The 19583-nt window shown below is 49.5% G+C and overlaps 1 protein-coding gene across 5 annotated transcripts in view; it reads right to left on the minus strand.

Moving 5' to 3' along the window:
- Positions 1 to 19583, minus strand: part of H6PD (hexose-6-phosphate dehydrogenase/glucose 1-dehydrogenase) — a 38734-nt gene that overhangs the window by 17991 nt on the left and 1160 nt on the right. For 3 of the 5 annotated variants that reach the window (XR_007478120.1, XR_007478119.1, XM_049711467.1), the window contains exons 1-3: positions 8153 to 12648; positions 2872 to 3508; positions 1594 to 1711 (exon numbers count right to left, since the gene is read on the minus strand). Coding sequence is in view for 3 of the 5 variants with exons in the window: in XM_049711467.1 (XP_049567424.1) it covers positions 1594 to 1711; positions 2872 to 3508; positions 8153 to 8562 (1165 nt within the window). In the remaining 2 variants the exon portion in view is untranslated. Of the gene's footprint in view, positions 1 to 1593; positions 1712 to 2871; positions 12649 to 19583 lie in introns of those variants that run through there. The other 2 variants (XM_033432868.2, XM_049711471.1) reach the window with 2 other exon arrangements.

Raw genomic sequence — 19583 nt, forward strand, 5'->3', positions numbered from 1 at the left:
ACCCAACACACACAGGCACAAGGAGGAAACCCACGGCCTGAGCCCTTGCTGAGGACAGGAGGGGACACGTGGGAGGCTTGGGAAGGATCCCCGAGACCCACGAAGGCTCACGGCAGTGGGGAGAGCACCTCTTTTCTCATATGGGTTCCAGATGGAGAAGCCCAGCTCCCCCAAATGACAGCAAAGCCCTTCGAGGGCTGCCTCCTGCCTGACACCCCAGCCCAGCGCCCCGGCCCCAAAGCACCACCTGCATCATCACTGTGGAGCCTGTCCTGATATATTCCCTCCCCCAGTGAACCCCTGAGGTAGCAGGGGACCGCGGCTGGGTTTCACACCTCTCATCACTGCAGCCCCCAGAGCGCTTCCATAGCACTAACACACGTTCAAAGACAAAGGGGAGAAAGCTGAAGAGAGTCACCAAGGGAAAGAGAAAGAGACTGACCTCCTGGTCCCCCATCCAGGCCCGAGGGGCCCTCCCCTCCGCCCAGGCACACACTGTGGGGTGGGGACGGTGGCCTCCGGCACTGCCGCCCAGGCTGCGGAACACAGTGGTGGGGACGAGCTGACTGCAGTGGTGCAGAGCCTGGTGCCGGGGCCAGACTGCCTGGACCAGGACCCGGCTCCACCACTTCCGGCCGTGACCTTGGGCTCGTCACCAAACCTCGTCTGTAGGTGGAAGCTAATAACAGTGCCCATCTCATATGGCTACTGGGGGCATCAGCAAACAGTAAGAATTAGCTTTAATGATTTGGGGTTAGAACCGATGCTTTGAACACACACAGTCAATGCTCACAAGACGTGATGGAATCACAGAACGCTGGAGCTCAAAGGGGCCTCAGCTGCTGTTGTTGACACAACCCGCTGGCCTCACAGATGAGGGACAGGAATGGGCGTGCTGAGGTCACTCGGATGCAGAGACAGGCCTGACACTCAGGTGTCCCGACTCCCAGGTCAACACCGCTCATTCCTGCGGTGTTTGGTCAGCACTTCCCAGGTGTGTGCCAGGTACCAGCGAGGAGCTGGGAAAGACAGATGGGGCAGGGATGAGACGAGGCCAAGAGCGCAGAGGGGCAGGGAAGGGAGGCACGTGCGCTCTGAGTGTGCGGCAGAAGCGGACCTTGTCGGGACGGTCAGCAGAGGGCTCCCCAACCGAGTGACCAGTGAGCTGAGAGCGAATGCACAGGAGGGACAGGAGGCGAGCAGGGGGGAGGAGAAGGCAGAGGGGGCCGCTGATACAACCACTGCGTACGAGCCCGGGAGCCCTCGTGCGAGCTGCCGGTCTCCACCACACTCACAGGAAAGCCAGCTTACCTCCCAGGGTTCACTGCCGGCCAGTGTTTCAGCACCTGGGCCAAGGCTGCTTAACGGGACTGCACGCTCCCTAAGGGCAGCGATGACCACGTGGGCTTTGCCTGCAGGTACCCCAGGGTATAGCATGACCCAGAGCTGGGCACACGGCAGGCCCTGGAGGGAGACCACACACCGGCAAAAGCTCCCCTCTGAGCACTGGCCAAGGCGCGGGGGCCTGGCAGACCCTCCAGTCCTGCGGGCCGACGCCTCACAGCAGACGCGGGGCGGCGACCACTCACGCACCTTCTGCGTCCACGGTCTCCTTCATGATGATCTCCACCCGCTCCACGTGGTGCCGGTTCCAGAGGCCGTCCAGGGCCTTGCGGTTCTGGTCTCGGAAAGGCAGGATCTGGGCCACCACCTGCCAGGGAAGGAGACTGTGGTGCTGTGGCTCCTCTCAGGACGAAGAGGGAATCCTGACCCAAGGAAGGGCCCCCAGCCTCTCTGCCCCCTGCTCAGAAGAGACGCTCTCGGGAGCAGCGGTCCCTGGACGCCAGGGCTTCACAGCCCGGTAAGGACTCCAGAAGCCTCTCAGTCACTATACAGGGTTACCAGCTTTTTAGTTTGCAAAGAAAGAAAATATCTAAGGATTCTCTATCTTCTATTATCCTCAATTTTTAATAAAAGAGATATTTTAACACTAAAAATGGAGCAAGAAAAGCTTCAAATTGAATACCATCCAGTTTTTGGTTTTGTTTTTCTAATTTTTCCCATAAACAAGTGAAAAAACCTACCAGGATGGGCAAGTGGCCTGAGGACCTGTCTTTGGAATACTGCAACTCCAAACAGGGCTGGACGGAGGCGATGCCTCTGCCCCAGATGACTACGTGATGCACGCCCCCCCCCCGCCCCCGTGGCCCTGGGCCCACGTCCTGGTCGGCACCAGAGAACACAGGTGCTCGTGTATTCTCTGCTGCGGTTTCCGGGAAGAGGCGTCCCGAAGGGGCCCTGAAGGTATGTTCGGAGAGAACTGGCCAGCTGACTAGCATCACCCAGGAGGCCAGCCCCTCGCTCCACCACAGGGCCTGGATGAGGAGCATGGACTTAGGGTCCCTATTACATTTTAAGATCTCGTTACCAGCCTTCTGGTTCAAAACAGAACTCAGGAAGAAAAAGGTACTGAGAAAGAGCCGATGGGTGCGGAGTAAGGTGGTTACTTCTAATTCCCGCAGCACGCCCAGCTGGAAGCCAGGTCCACACCCCAGAGTCTCAGGGCCCCCTCTGCAGAGAACGCAGGGCAACGCGGAGACGTCAGAGCCCGAACCCTGGCTGGGAAACAAAGAGGACAGGATACACTAAAGAACAGGTGGCTGGACAAGTGGACATGGGCCAAGCAGTCCTGCCCTTGCCACTCACCGCCTTTCCTCCGGCCTCTTACCTCCTGCCCACAGTCAAGATGACCATGGGAGCCCAGATTTCACAACGCCTTCAGGACCAATTCCGCCATCGGTGTGGCCCTGTGGACGGGGTGTACCTGCACCAGCTGCCTCCACCCCAGCAGGCTCCTAGCTGCAGGCTCACCTGCTTGCCCAGGTAATGGTCCACCCGGTACATCTCCTCCTCTTGGAAAAAGCTCCCAAGTTCTGCGGCCAGCTGCTGGGCTGAGCGGTGGTCGTGGCCGAAGGGTTTCTCAAGGACAACGCGCAGCCAGGCACCTGGGCCTGGGCGGCAGCTGCTGCTGATGCTGCGGGCAATCTCTGCATAGGCGAAGGGGGGCACCGAGAAGTAGAAAATCCTGCCGGCCTCCCGGAGGCCTTCGTGCTGGACCCGGGCCTCAATGTCCTTGCTCAGGGCCAGATAGTCCTCAGGTGTCTTCAGGCGGCGGTACTCGCTCAGCTGCTGGAACTGAGCCTTGAGTTCAGCGCAGCGACCGGGAGCTGTGTCCCTGGGGCAGGAGAGGGACTCCAGGACCTTGGCTATGACCTCCTGGCCCTGCTTGGTGCTCGTCAGAGCAGTCCCGTGGAAGCGAAAACTGTAGCCCTTCCCCGCCTCCTCCAGGTACAGCTGGAACAGCCCCTGCCATAGGTATTTTCTGGCCAGGTCCCCGGTGGCTCCCAGCAGGATTACGGAGACGTGTCCCTGGAGCTCCTGGGCCTGCAGGCAGCCCAGCAGGGCCATGCACACAGCCGCCGTGAGCATATTCCAAGCGCCTGCGTGCCTGGGGCACATGGGGAAGACAGACAAGGAACAAGGAAGGATCAGACACGGCTCAGGCGGCTGCGATGCAGGAGGGAAACACACTTCTAGGTTGTCAAACGCTTCCTGCCTGGCAAGAAACAGCCACCTTGTTCTCAGGAAAATGTTACAGTCCCACAGCTTCCCTCTCCCTCCTGAGCAGCTTGGCTTTTCTGCCTCAGTGGGTCAGGAGCCTGCCCCGTACGCAAGGACGACGCCACTTGCTAGAGGTGGGCCATTCTGCTGCAGGAGCAGGGCAAGGTGGCACCAGCCCCCAGGGAGGTCCCAGTGCAGCCGTGCACTTGGAGCTGCCCACTCTATGACCGAGGCCAGTCTCGTCCGCAAAGCACGGGTGGCCGGGACCATCGGAGCAGCAGGCCTTGGTCTTGCATGATGGCTGGAACTTTGGAAGGAGACATCACTGCCCCCTCACTTCTTCCTCTGCTCTTCCCTTGTCAACTGGGCTCCAAGCACAAAATGATCACTAATCACTGCTACAGCACAGTGATCAAAAACGCGGACTCTGGAACCAACTGGCTGCGTTTGAATCCCAGCTCAACCCTTACTCTGAACAATGATTTAACCTCTCTGGGACTTCCCTGGAGGTCCAGTGGGTAAGACTCCATGCTCCCAATGCAGGGGGCCTGGGTTTGATCCCCAGGGAACTAGATCAGGGAACTAGATCCCGCAGGCATGCCACAACTGAAAGATCCCGTGTGCCGCAACTAAAACCCAGTGCAGCCAAAATAAAATAAATAAACAAACATTTTCAAAAAAAATTATTTAACCTCTCTGTACCTCAGTTTCCTCATCGGAAATGGGGGTATTAGTGGTACCTACACCATAGGGCTGTTAAAAGGATAAAATGAGTTAACATTGAAAACCTGTTTAGGAAAATGCCTATCTCCTATAATGCACTACATAAGTGCAGCTATCATTATGGAATATTGCTAATAGCAGCAAACGCTGAACGCTAGCAGGTGCCCAACACGGAGCTAAGCGCTTCTGTGCATTGGCTCTCACTGAATCCAGACAAGAGCCCTGAAAAGAACCAGTGGAGGGGGTACTATCATAGCACCCCCCCTCATTTTGCAGATAGACAAGCTGAGGCTCAGGAAGGTGAAGGTCCCATGGTGCGAAAGCGGGGAGCCGGGCAGGCACCAGGCTCCCTGGCTCCAGGGCTGACGGGTAGCAATTACACACCGCAGCCTCGCCAAGGTTAGCCTAACTTCTTGGCTAGGTTTCAGCCTCAAATTTGAAGCAGCTGACATGCAGGAAAGGCGAGAGGCCTTGGACCTGTCACAAATGCACCAGAGGGTTTAATTTCTCTGGCCTTCTGCTCTGACCAAGGCTGTAGGGCTTGATACGCTCGACTCCTACTCCATGGCTCTCCCATTCTCCAGTTTCCTGCCAAGGCCAATGCTTTGAAGGAAAGGCAGAGGAAGCGGGAGGAAAGCAACACGGGTTCTCAGACATAGGTGGGGGGACCGGGGCCCAGTCTGGGGTGTGGGAGGACTGACGAAGGAACAGTAATAATTATTATACGGCACTTATTATATAGCAAGTATTCTACCGATAAAGGATTAACAAAATCCTCAACAATGAGGCTACAGTCTAGTTATACAGATAGGGACACTGAGGTTTAAAGAAATAGCAGGGCTTCTGCAAAGGCCCTGCAGACCTTCCCACATCCCTTTACCATCCCCTATATCAAGGGGCCAGACCTGCCCCTGACTCTGACATCGACCCCCTCCTCTCACTTTGCCCTTTGCCCCTTCCCCATCTCTCTTGAGATCCATCTCCAAGATGGCCCTGGTTAGTGGCCAAACCAAGATGAGGTTCCAGCAACAGTGTCTGCACCAGTTCTATAGGACACCAGACATTCCCATCATTGGAGCTTTAACTGAAGGACCAAGGGACCACATGAGCAGCCCCCAGCCTCCTCTTCCGCTGCCCCTTTATGTGCGCTCACGCCCAAATCCACAGACGGCCCGGAGAACCATTCCGCTTTCTCCTCCTGCTGTCCTGTCCTTGGCCTTGCAAGCATTTCTTTCTCACCTGGCAGCCGCCCCTGTCTGGAGGGAAGGGAAAGCTGCAAGGTCAGTGCAGGAAAGAGGCAGTGAGAAATCTGAAGCCCAGAGAACAGCCTGGAGAAGGAGGAGCAGCCAGCTGGCAGCCGCGTCTCAGAGCTCCTGCCCGGATACTGGTAGCCAGAGGTCTGGATGCGCCTGGATGGGCAGGCGAGGGAGCCCCGAGGGCCAGCACGTCTACCCCAGCCCAGAAAACTGCAGAAAGCCGTGACGCTTGGCCACTCGGCCTGAGCCGACCCCCGGGCCTCTATTTAACCCTGTTCTGACTCTGAAGTCGGCTGCGGTCTTCCCTGCCCAGCCCTGTCCCGGCTCCAAGTTCCCAGGTTAGCCGCCCTTATCTCCTGCTTACGTCATTCCCCCCACCCCGCCCCCGCCTCCTTTAAACAAACACAGATCAGAAATATCAGTTACTGCAACATGGTTGCTTACTCTGTGGCTGCTAAACAACCAGGGAACCACCCTTTCCTAAACAAGTCAGGGGGTGTGGCTCTGTGTGTTTGGTTTTCTTATCACCATGTTTTTTAACCTTAACATTGTTTTTCAAACTTCTATGTGCTTATGAATCTCTTGCAGAGCTTTTTAAGATGCAGATTCTGATGCAGAGGATCTGGGGATGGGGCCTAAGGTGCTGAAATCTGGTCCAAAGAGCCCACTGCGAGGAGAAGGGCTCTGGGACACTGAGCAGTGAAGCCCAGAGCCAGGGCTGTTGTCAGCGGAGCATCAGATGACTTGGAAGGTTTTCAACCTACCTCCCACTCCCTTCACCAAGGCAATGAACCTCTGATCCAGCAGGCCCAGGGCAGGTGCAAGCACGGGTATTTCAAAGCAGCCTCCAACGGCTGAGACTTGCCCATCCCCCTGCAAAACCTGGTTGCTAACGACCTCGAGCCTAACACCTGACATTTACCAAGCAGTCAGCGTGTGCCAGACGACGTAAATGCACTATCTCAACCTTCCCTCAAAACACTGTTGGGGGGCTTCCCTGGTGGCGCAGTGGTTGAGAGTCCGCCTGCCGATGCAGGGGACACGGGTTCGTGCCCCGGTCCCGGAAGAGCCCACATGCCGCGGAGCGGCTGGGCCCGTGAGCCATGGCCACCGAGCCTGCGCGTCCGGAGCCTGTGCTCCGCAACGGGAGAGGCCACAGCAGTGAGAGGCCCGCGTACCGCAAAAAAAAATAATAAAAAAAATAAAAAAAACACTGTTGGGAAGGAGTTCTGCAAGGATGCCCATTTTATGGATGAGGAAACAGTAGGTGAAGTCAACTGTTGAGTCCCAGAGCCTGAGGCCCCAGTCACTATGTTAAACAGCTCTCTTAGTCGAGTGGAGGAAGGGGGCCTTTGGGTAAGAGGATGGGCTCAAGGCTACCTCTGAGCTGTGTAACCCAATTAAGTCACCCAGGCAGTCCTCACCTTACAAGTGGGCTAACACCCCCAAACCAATGGAGGCTTGCACAGATGAGCTGAGATGGTGAAAGCCTTGCCACTTCCTCCTCTCAGGGTCTACAGAGCCCCGCCCTGCAGACAGCACAGGACACACCCCAGCATCTGCTGGTCCTTACACCCTGAGAGGAGGAAGACGGGTGCGCAGGTGTCCTCCCTGCTGCCCCGACACAGAATACACAGGCTCAGAGAAGCCCAATTACGTCAAAGTCGAGGTCAGGGTCCCCACTCTGGAGCAGAGGGGAGGTAACAGGGAACCAGACGGCTCTACACCCACCTGTGGCCTAAACTGCTCTTGGGCTGCAAGGCTCTGCTTTTGCAGGATTTTCTGAAGCACTTCCTCCTGCCTCCTTGCCTGCTCTGAGAGGAACGGGCTGTGAAATACAACCCCTACTAAGATTACATACGTGAACTTAGAAAAGACACGGAAGCGGCATTCCAACGGCTGATCCTGCTATGCATCGCTTCTATTTTTAATTAATAAATAAGAAAACTATTAGTGCAGAGTTTGAGCCGCTCCAGGACAGGAGGACAGTGTATTAGACTGTGGATTGGAACACATGATGATCCTTCCCCAGAAGAATCTAAACACCACGTAACCTTGAACATGCATGTACCCTGGTGGGCCTCAGTTTCCCCATCTGTGAAGAGATGGAGCTAAAGGACCTCTACAGCACTTTCCTGCTCCTAAACTCTGTTTTCCAAGGAAAGGAGATAACATCTCTATTATCAGGGAGACGGCCACAGCCTTTCTGTAAGGGCACTTTAGCGCCTACAGCCTTAGGCCAGGAAATAAAGGACTGAAATAGGAGGCATGGAGCTGATAACTGAGTGTCACCCAGAAGTTAAGGCCAAACTCTTCGAAGCTATAACTTCAGTGTGTGGAGGATGCGATTTCATTTACAACAATTATTATTCAAGATACTTGCCAGAAACACACTACGCTACCAAGTGCGGTGCCGCGGAGGCATCCTCTGGGGGTGACAAAGCTCATCCCAGAGTCGGGACTGACCGGGCCCACGTCCAGAGTCCAGGGCACCTCTCGCTGCCCCCAGCTCCAGGGTGAGGGGTTCCTACCGGGCAACCTGGGAGACTCACCTTGTAAAGTGCGGCTCTGCTAACATCCCCAAAGCTGTGAGCACTGACGTGGCCAGCCAGAGGGTATGGACCAGAAGCGGGGTTCCTGTCTGTTCTGCCCAAAGTGAAAGAGGCAGATGTGGGGTGCACCCAGGACCAGTCCCGGCACAGCCCCGGCCTGAGCGGGTGCTCCAGCGGCAGAGCCGTTTCTGGGAAGCCACAGGACGAAGCACCTCTGATCCTCTGGTCCCAGCAGACAAGCGGCAGGAGAAAGGAGCTGGGAGGTGAACACCAGTGTCTGCTGCCGCTTTGATCCCTTTCCCAATGCCACGTGGACACCTTTGACCTCTACCTTCTGTTTGCCCAGCAGGAGGAAGGGGGATTTCCTTCAAATCACAGCTCAGGAGCTCGGAATGTTTAGAAGAATGCATGGGAGTAAAACAAGAGTTCAAAGTAAAGGTGACTTTTAGCTAAAGTACAAGGGGAAGTGCCCCGTCCCTTCTACTCGCCAACTCCAACGTGTTTCCTGCACTCTCTCCTTTGCGTTCTGGGTCCTCCGTACATCCCCAAGCAGATGCCAGCCGGACCCTTCACGATGAACTGTGACCTGCATGCGTCCCCCTCGAGGCTGGACAGGGGACAGAATCCATAAGATCAGCTCTGAGGCTTTTTCCTCCCTAATCTCAGAGAATCCTTATTCCCATCACCTCGTTAGGTATCAATCCTGGGTCCCTGTGGCCCAAATGGCGTGCTGGAGCCACTGCACACAAGATGCCACGGCTAAATCTTCAGGCATTTGTCAAGTCAGTTGTTAAACACAGCCATTATTGAAAACCGAATTACACAAATTTATAACCAAAGAAGTTATACTAAAAACAAAGGGATTAGGGGAATTCTCTGGTGGTCCAGTGGTTAGGACTCCAAGCTTTCACTGCCAAGGGCCCGGGTTCAATCCCTGGTCAGGGAACTAAGATCCCACAAGCCAGTGTGGCACAGCCAAAGAAAAAAATAAATAAATAAAACTCTTAAAACAAAACAAACAAAGGTATTAAATACTCAACACTCCCTAATTGATTTACTTCATTTTACTATTATCTATGCTCTTGACATTATTTAACCTATTGTGTCCGTAAGGTGAAGATAGATACTCTGTAACGTGTGCTGGAGGCTGGCCAGCGTGGGAACATTTACACAGCAGGTGTCTGTCGGCAAATGCCATCAACCTGCCTCCCCACCACCAACCGCCACCCTTTCAGAGGTTGTTAAACATTCACCAGCACACAAATGCCCATACACCAAGTGGTTATTTCCAGTCTGGACTTTCTCCCCCTAAACTCCCTTCTCATACAATCAACTACTACTCTGACACCAACAGCTGGGTGCCCGCAAGACTTAACCACGTTCAAAGCTGAACTGCCTTATCCCCCAAATGCTCCAAATGCAGATCTTCCCCATCCCTGGCAAATGGCACCTCAAACCTTCCAGGTGTCAGGCCAGAAACCTTGCGGTCATCCGATCTGTCAGCAAGTCCTATAGTTTCTGCGACCAACACTTATCTAGCATACAACTACTTCCCACCATTCTCACCTCCTTCCACCTCTGCACTCTGGTCCCAGCCACCATCACCTCTGTCTGGACCACTGTAGGAACCAGCTCACTGGCCTCCCGTTTCTATCTTCGCCCGAACCCAGCAGAGTGATCTGTTTATAGCATCAGTCAGATCGTGTCATTCTTCTGTTCGGTGGCCTGCGGGGTCTACACATTCTGGCCTCCCATCTATTACCTCTCTGATCGTTTCTCCTATCTCTTTGATCTGCCCCTCTCTGGGCTCCAGCCACCCATCCTCCTGCCTCAGGGCCTTTGTACTTGCTGTTCCCGCTGCCTGACCTACTTTTCCCTGCAGGTGTCCACGTGGCCCACGCCCTCACTAACTGCAATTCTTTGCTGAAATGTCACCTTCTCAGGGAGGCTTTCTCAGCCGACTCTGAGTAAAATCATAAACCTCCAACCCTCATCTCATCCCCTGCTTTATTTCTCCCCGTAGTACATATCTGTATGTGATAAGTATATTTATTTTGTTTATTGTCTGTCACCCCCCCCCCTCAAAAACGTAAGTTCCAATGAGGACAAGGGTTTTTGTGTTTTGTTCACTGCCCACCTCCAGGGCCTGGCAAAACAGGGCCTGGCACACAGAAGGTACACTATAAATATTTGCTGAATGAACAAAAGAATTCCCATTGCCCAAGACCACCATCACCTGTGTATGAGCACCTGCGTGTGAATGATGGCATGAAGGAATAAATCTCTAATGGTGACTTCACGCACTGTGACACAGCACACAATGGCAGCAGCTCACTACCTGAAATGATACTATGAACAATAAAAGAGAATATAGAGCATTTAACTAAATGCCAAATACTGGGCTAAGAGCTTCACAGGCACCATGCCATTTAATTCTTGCCACAGCTTATGAGACAGGTACTATTATTGTCCCCATTTTTAGAATGAGTAGAGAGAAAACTAAGGTGCAGAAAGATAAAATAACTTACTGAAGGTCAGGCAGCTCAGAGGTGAGAGGATTTGAATACAGGCAGCCTGGTTCCAGCACTTACTTCCCACCTACCTGTAAAACGTGTGACTACAACCCCAAATAGCAAATTTAAAACACTGTTTTAGGGGCGTTCCTGGTGGGGCAGTGGTTGAAAATCCGCCTGCCAATGCAGGGGACACGGGTTCGAGCCCTGCATGCTCCGGGAAGAGCCCACATGCCACGGAGCAACTAGGCCCGTGCGCCACAACTACAGAGCCTGCGCTCTAGAGCCCTTGAGCCACAACTACTGAATCCCACACGCCACAACTACTGAAGCCCGTGCGCCTAGAGCCCATGCTCTGCAACAACAGAAGCCACCGCAGTGAGAAGCCTGCGCACCGCAATGAAGAGTAGCCCCCGCTCGCCGCAACTAGAGAAAGCCCACGCACAGCAGTGAAGACCCAACGCAGCCAAAAATAAGTACGTAAATCACAAAAAAAAAAAACCACTGTTTTAGTATGGACACTGATTCTGCTCCCCTCCAAGACTGGAATGACAGTGGTCTAAACACTCACATAAGCGACCCAAGCTGGTCGGCAGCTCTGCTTCTCTGCTGTGAATGGCCGTGGCCTCCCATGTCCACTCCAACAGTGATTCGCTCACCTTCGTTCTAACGTCACGAAAACAGTGTATTTAAGCCTGAGCTGCTTTCTTTAAACCTGGAAGGCCCTTTGTCAGGGAAGGGCTCGTTTCTGTACTCCTTAGCTACTTAGTAGCTGTGTGAGCTTACACAAGTTATTTAACCTCTCCCAACCTTGACCACAGAGTGGGAAAACAAGTCGATGAGAAGCACGAAAGGAGACGGTCCATATAAAGCACTTGGCACGGTGCTCGGCACGCCGTAAGCACCCGAGAAATGTTAGCCTCTGTCACTATTAAACCAAGAACATCATGAGTAAGGCGACTTCTCCCGCTCGTCTCCTGGAACTGCTGCAGAACCAGTTAACTTCCCACAACAGAAAAAAGTGCCAAGGAACAGCACATCGACAACTTTGTGCCCTTCCAGTCATACCGATGAAAAAATCAAAGGGATATAATGCTGAGATGGTTAAAAAAAGTCCCCACCCCAGCCCATGAGGGGTTTATAATCTGGCCCAAAGAATACAGGAGTAGAGTAAACCTCTAACTCTGCAGCCCTGGGCCTTTCACTTAACTACTCAGGGCCTTTTCTCCAGGTGGAAAATGGGGATCGTCCACCTCATTTTAATGTCTGGGGGAAAACCCCCCGTATCATGACGGTGAAAATACTTTGAGAGGTAATGGTGGTAAGAGGTCTCCTAGACAGAGGGCCACCCAGCTCCCAGCTCAGGGCAACAAAAAGCAAAACCAGACATCCTGCTCTGTCCGGGGGTTAGGGCCTGGCAGAGTCCATGGTGGAATCTGGCAAGAAGCAGTGACATTCTGCCTCGTTCCATCAATAAAGTGAGAAGTGGGTGGGCCACAGATGACCAAAGGTGCCTCCTGGTTTCCCTGTGCCCACAGATTTGACTGTTTCCCTTTTAAACAGCCTAAAACCATCTGACAATAAGAGTCACTTAGTAAATTCTAGTCTTTGGATAAAAATAACTTTGAATGTTTGCCTGCAGTGGTTATTTGCTGAGCAGTTATGTACCTCAAAGAAACATGTACACAAAATACTAAAAATGAGCTCTGTGCATGCCAAACACTGAGCCTTTTTATCTCAGGTGCTCCTAAAACTTGCCAAAAGATTAGCCTCATAAGCTGATCACTGTAGAAAATGTACAACATAATTTAAAATACACCCAGCCTGCTGGATGCTGGTGGGGGACCTCGACGCCCAAGGAGACAGGAGGAACCCCCAAACGAACCGGTAGGACGTGGGGGGACTGAGCGGGGAGGAGAATTGGAGGCTGGAGGGCACCCCTGGGGGGGGTGGCTGAGAGGGGGGAGGGGTCCCCACGCCTGGAGGGACCCTTGGGGGCTCGGATCGGGGGGGGGGAGTACGCCCAGCATTTCCTCTGCCCAGTCGGCTGGGGAAGCCCGCCCAGTTATTGGGCTGGGTCCTACGCCCGCCCTCAGAGGCCCCCTCAGGGCCCCGTTTGTCCTGGGGGCGTAGGAGGCAGGCGGGGGGGGGGGGGGGGGGGGGGAGAACAGGAAAGGCAAGCGGGAGGGGCCCTCCATGACCAGAGGAGCGGGAGCGGGAGAGGAGCAGAGGGTGTTGGCTCCACCCACTCGACCGTGGGAAGCATTCTGGGCTCCCAGGTGGGGTTCCCCCGCCCCCTGAGACTAGAGGCGGGAGGCACGCCTGGGTCCCTTCTGTTCCACTGAGCCTAAGCCCCACCCCCCACACCTCCCGGGGCCTTTTCCAGCCTTGTGGGCCTAAGCATAGGCCCCGCCCACCACCCAAACCCCGCCCCTGCTTAGGCCCTGCCCTCCACAGCCAAGGTCTTTTCCACCTTTTTTTTTTTTCCTCCTCTTTTTTACTACTGCGGTTCTGTTTTACCTTCTGGTTGTTGTTTCATCTATATTTTTATTTTTATATTCTTTCTAACATATCTGTTCATTTCCTAGTCTAATTTTTTTACTTTGTTATTGTTCTCTCTTTTTTTTTTTTTTTTGCCACCCGACACAGAGTGCCAGACCTTGGTTCACGAGCCGGGTGTTGGGCCAAAGCTCCTGAGATGGGAGCTCCAAATATGAACCACTGGACAAACAGAGAACCTCAGACCCTAGGGAATATTCATCAGAGTGAGGTCTCCCGGAGGTCCTCATCTCAGCACAAAGACCAGCTCTACACACCAGCCTACAAGCTCCAGTGTTGGAAGCCTCAGGCCAAACAACCAGTACGACAGGAACACAACACAATCCAACTCATAAAAAAAAAAAAAATGAGATGGCAAAAAAATATGTCCCAGATGAAGGAGCAAGGTAAAATCCTACAAGATCAAATAAATGAAAAGGAAATAGGCAATCTACCTGAAAAAGAATTCAGAGTAATGATAGTAAAGATGATCCAGAATCTCAGAAATAGAATGGAGGCACAGATTGAGAAAATACAAGAAATGTTTAACAAGGACCTATAAGAACTAAAGAACAAACAAACAGAGATGAACAACACAATAACTGAAGTGAAAAATACCCTAGAAGGAATCCATAAAGAATAACGGAGGGAGAAGAACGAATAAGTGAGCTGTAAGACAAAAAAGCAGAAATAACTGCTGAGGAGCAGAATAAAGAAAAAAGAATGAAAAGAATTGAAGACAATCTCAGAGACCTCTGGGACAACACAAAACACACCAACATTCGAATTACAGGGGTCCCAGAAGAAGAAGAGAAAAAGAAACGGTCTGAGAAAATATTTGAAGGGATTATAATGGAAAAGTTCCCTAACATGGGAAAGGAAATAGCCACCCAAGTCCAGGAAGCACAGAGAGTCCCATACAGGATAATCCCTAGGAGAAACACACCAAGACATATTAATCAAACTAACAAAAATTAACTTCAAAGAAAAAATATTAAAAGCAGCAAGGGAAAAACACAAAATAACATACAAAGGAATCCCATAAGGTTATCGGCTGATTTTTCAGTGGAAACTCTGCAGGCCAGAAGGGAGTAGCAGGATACACTTAAAGTGATGAAAGAGAAAAACCTACGACCAAGATTACTCTACCCAGCAAGGATCTCATTCAGATTCAATGGAGGAATCAAAAGCTTTTCATATAAGCAAAAGCTCAGAGAATTCAGCACCACCAAACCAGCTTTACAACAAATGCTAAAGGAACTTCTCTAGGTGGGAAACACAAGAGAAGAAAAAGACCCACAAAAACAATTAAGAAAATGGTAATAGGAACATACATATCAATAATAACCTTGAATGTAAATGGATTAAATGCCCCAACCAAAAGATACAGACTGGCTGAATAGATCCAAAAACAAGACCCATCTATATGCTGTCTACAAGAGACCCACTTCAGACCTAGGGAAACATACAGACTGAAAGTGAAGGGGGGGGTGGAAAAAGATATTCCATGCAAATGGAAATCAAAAGAAAGCTGGAGTAGCAATACTCGTATCAGATTAAATAGACTTTAAAATACTGTTACAATAGATAAGGAAGGACACTACATAATGATCAAGGGATCAATCCAAAAAGAAGATATTAACAATTACAAATGTTTAGACACCCAACATAGGAGCACCTCAATACATAAGGCAAATGCTAACAACCATGAAAGGGGAAATCAACAATAACACAGTAACAGTAGGGGACTTTAACAACCCACTTACACAAATGGACAGATCATCCAAACAGAAAATAAATAAGGAAACACAAGCTTTAAATGACACAATACACCAGACAGATTTAATTGATATTTATAGAACACTCCACCCAAAAGTGGCAAAATACACTTTCTTCTCAAGTGCACACGGAACATTCTTCAGGATAGATCACATCTTGGGTCACAAATCAAGCCTCAGAAAATTTAAGAAAATTGAAATCGTATCAAGCAACTTTTTCACCACAACGCTATGAGACTGGAAATCAATTACAGGAAAAAAACTGAAAAAAACACAAATACATGGAGGCTAAACAGTGCACTACTCAATAACCAAGAGATCACTGAAGAAATCGAATAAGAAATAAAAAAATACATAGAAACAAATGACAACGACAACCCAAAACTTATGGGACAGCAAAAACAATCCTAAGAGAGAAGTTTATAGCAATTCAATCTCACCTCAAGAAACAAGAAAAATCTCAAATAAACAATCCAACCCTACACCTAAAGCAACTAGAGAAAGAAGAACAAAGAAAACCCAAAGTCAATAGAAGGAAAGAAGTCATAAAGATCAGAGCAGAAATAAATGAAATAGAAACGAAGAAAACAATAGCAAAGATCATAAAACTAAAAGCTGGTTCTCTGAGAAGATAAACAAAAATTGATAAACCCTTAGCCAGCCTCATCAAGAAAAAGAGGGAGAGGACGCAAATCAATAAAATTAGAAATGAAAAAGGAGAAATCACAACTGACACTGCAGAAATACAAAGGATTATAAGGGACTACTACAAACAAGTATATGCCAATAAAATGCACAACCACGAAGAAATGGACAAATTCTTGGAAAGGGACAATTTTCCAAGACTGAACCAGGAAGAATTAGAAAATATAAACAGACCTATCAGAAGTAATGAAATTGAAACTGTAACTAAAAATCTTCCAAGAAACAAAAGTCCAGGACCAGATGGCTTCACAGGCGAATTCTACCAACCATTTAGAGAAGACCTAACACCCATCCTTCTCAAACTCTTCCAAAAAATTGCAGAGGGAGGAACACTCCCTAATTCATTCTATGAAGCTGCCATCTCCCTGATACCAAAAACCAAAAGAAGATATCACAAAAAAAGAAAATTATACACCAATATTACTGATGAACATAGATGTAAAAATTCTGAACAAAATACTAGCAAAAAGAATCCAATTACATATTAAAAGGATCATACACCATGATCAAGTGGCATTATCCCAGGGATGCAAGGATTCTTCAATATACACAAATCAATCAATGTGATACAGCACATTAACAAATCAATGATCATCTCAATATATGCAGAAAAAGCTTTTGGCAAAATTCAACACCCATTTATGATAAAAACTCTCCAGAAAATAGGCATAAAGGGAACCTACCTCCACACAATAAAGGCCATATATGACAAACCCACAGCAAACATCATACTCAATGGTGAAAAACTGAAAGCATTTCCACATGATCAGGAACAAGACAAGGATTCCACTCTTGCCACTCTTAGTCAACATAGTTTTGGAAGTCCTAGCCATGGCAATCAGAGAAGAAAAAGAAATAAAAGGAATAGAAACTGGAAAAGAAGTAAAACTGTCACTGTTTGCAGATGACATAATACTATACATAGAAAATCCTAAAGATGCCACCAGAAAACTACTAGAACTAATCAATGAATTTGGTAAGGTTGCAGGATACAAAATTAATGCACAGAAATCTCTGACATTCCTATACACTAACAACGGAAAATCAGAAACAGAAATTAAGGAAACACTCCCATTTGCCATCACAACAGAAATAATAAAATACCTAGGAATAAACCTATCTAAGAAGGCGAAAGATGTGTACTCAGAAAACTATAAAACACTGATGAAAGAAATCAAAGATGACATAAACAGATGGAGAAATAAACCATATTCTTGGATTGGAAGAATCAATATTGTGAAAATGACGATACTACCCAAGCAATCTACAGATTCAATGCAATCCCTATCAAACTACCAATGGCATTCTTCACAGAATTAGAACAAAAAAGTTTACAATTCATATGGAAACACAAAAGTCTGCAAATAGCCAAAGCAATCTTGAGAAAGAAAAACAGAGAGGGAGGAATCAGGCTCCCCGACTTCAAACTATACTACAAAGCTACAGTAATCAAGACAGTATGGTACTGGCACAAAAACAGAAATATAGATCAATGGTACAAGATAGAAAGCCCAGAGATAGACCCACGCACATAAGGTCACCTAATTTACAACAGAAGAGGCAAGAACATACAACGGAGAAAAGACAGCCTCTTCAATAAGTGGTGCTGGGAAAACTGGACAGCTACATGTAAAAGAATGAAAGTAGAACACTACCTAACACCATACACAAAAATAAACTCCAAATGGATTAAAGACCTAAATGTAAGACCAGACACTACAAAACTCTTAGAAGAAGACTTCCCTGGTGGCACAGTGGTTAAGAACCTGCCTGCCAATGCAGGAGACACAGTTCGAGCCCTGGTCCGGGAAGATCCCACATGCCAAGGAGCAACTAAGCCCTTGTGCCACAACTACTGAGCCCGCGTGCCACAACTACTGAAGACGTCGCACCTAGAGCCTGTGCTCCGCAACAAGAGAAGCCACCATAATGACAAGCCCACGCACTGCAACGAATAGTAGCTCCCGCTCGCCACGACTAGAGAAAGCCCATGCACAGCAACGAAGACCCAATGCGGCCAAAAATAAATAAATAAGTAAATATACTTTAAAAAAACAAAACTCTTACAGGAAAACATAGGAAAAACACTCTTTGACATAAACCACAGCAAGATCTTTTTTGGCCCGCCTCCTAGAGTAATGAAAATAAAAACAAAAATAAACAAATGGGACCTAATTAAACTTAAAAGATTTTGCACAGCAAAGGAAACCATAAACAAGATGAAAAGACAACCCTCAGAATGGGAGAAAATATTTGCAAATGAAACAACGGACAAAGGATTAATCTCCAAAATAAACAAACAGCTCATGGAGCTCAATATCAAAAAAACAAACAGTCCAATTAAAAAATGTGCGGAGACCTAAATAGACACTTCACCGAAGAAGACATACAGATGGTCAAGAGGCACATGAAAAGATGCTCAACGTCACTAATTATTAGAGAAATGCAAATCAAAACCACAATGAGGTATCACCTCAAAACGGTCAGAATGGCCATTATCAAAAAATCTAGAGGGCTTCCCTGGTGGCGCAGTGGTTGAGAGTCCGCCTGCCGATGCAGGGGACACGGGTTCGTGCCCCGGTCCGGGAGGATCCCACATGCCGCGGAGCGGCTGGGCCCGTGAGCCATGGCCGCTGAGCCTGCGCGTCCGGAGCCTGTGCTCCGCAACGGGAGAGGCCACAACAGTGAGAGGCCCGCATAACGCAAAAAAAACCCAAAAAAAAGAAAAAAAAAAAAATCTAGAAACAATAAATGCTGGAGAGGGTATGGAGAAAAGGGAACCCTCTTGTACTGTTGGTGGGAATGTAAATTGATACAGCCACTATGGAGAACAGTATGGCGGTTCCTTAAAAAACTAAAAATAGAACTACCATATGACCCAGCAATCCCACTACTGGGCATATACTCTGAGAAAACCATAATTCAAAAAGACACATGCGGGCTTCCCTGGTGGCGCAGTGGTTGAGAGTCCGCCTGCCGATGCAGGGGGCGCGGGTTCGTGCCCCGGTCCAGGAGGATCCCGCGTGCCGCGGAGCGGCTGGGCCCGTGAGCCGTGGCCGCTGGGCCTGCGCGTCCGGAGCCTGTGCTCTGCAGCGGGAGGGGCCGCAGCGGTAAGAGGCCCGCGTACCGCAAAAAAAAAAAAAAAAAAAGACACATGCACCCCAATGTTCACTGCAGCTCTATTTACAATAACCAGGACATGGAAGCAACCTAAATGTCCATTGACAGATGAATGGATAAAGAAGATGTGGCACATATATACAATGGACTGTCACCCAGCCATAAAAAGGAACGAAATTGAGTTATTTGTAGTGAGGTGGATGGACCTGGAGTCTGTCATACAGAGTGAAGTAAGTCAGAAAGGGAAAAACAAATACCGTATGTTAACGCATATATATGGAATCTAAAAAACAAAAAAAATGGTACTGATGAACCTAGGGTAGGAATAAAGATGTAGACATAGAGAGTGGACTTGAGGACACGGGGTGGGGGGGGGAAGCTGGGGTGAAGTGAGAGTGGCATTGACACAAATGTAAAATAGATGGCTAGTGGGAAGCAGCAGCATAGACAGGGAGATCAGCTCTGTGCTCTGCGAGGACCTAGAGGGGTGGGATAGGGAGGGTGGGAGGGAGGCTCAAGAGGGAGGGGATATGGGGATATATGTATACATATGGCTGATTCACTTTGTTGTACAGCAGAAACTGCAGAAACTAACACAGTATTGTGAAGCAATTATACTCCAATAAAGATCTATAAAAATAAAAAAATAAAAATAAAATATACATGGAAAAAAAATACACCTGGTCTACCCAGGTTTCCCTCATTGGCTACCTTTCACGAGTTACGGGCCTGGTGGGAGGAGGGGACAGAGGGTTGGGGGACAAGCAATTTCGGCTT

This window comes from Orcinus orca, chromosome 1 (genome assembly GCF_937001465.1).
Source record: "Orcinus orca chromosome 1, mOrcOrc1.1, whole genome shotgun sequence".
Taxonomy (NCBI): Eukaryota; Metazoa; Chordata; class Mammalia; order Artiodactyla; family Delphinidae; genus Orcinus; species Orcinus orca.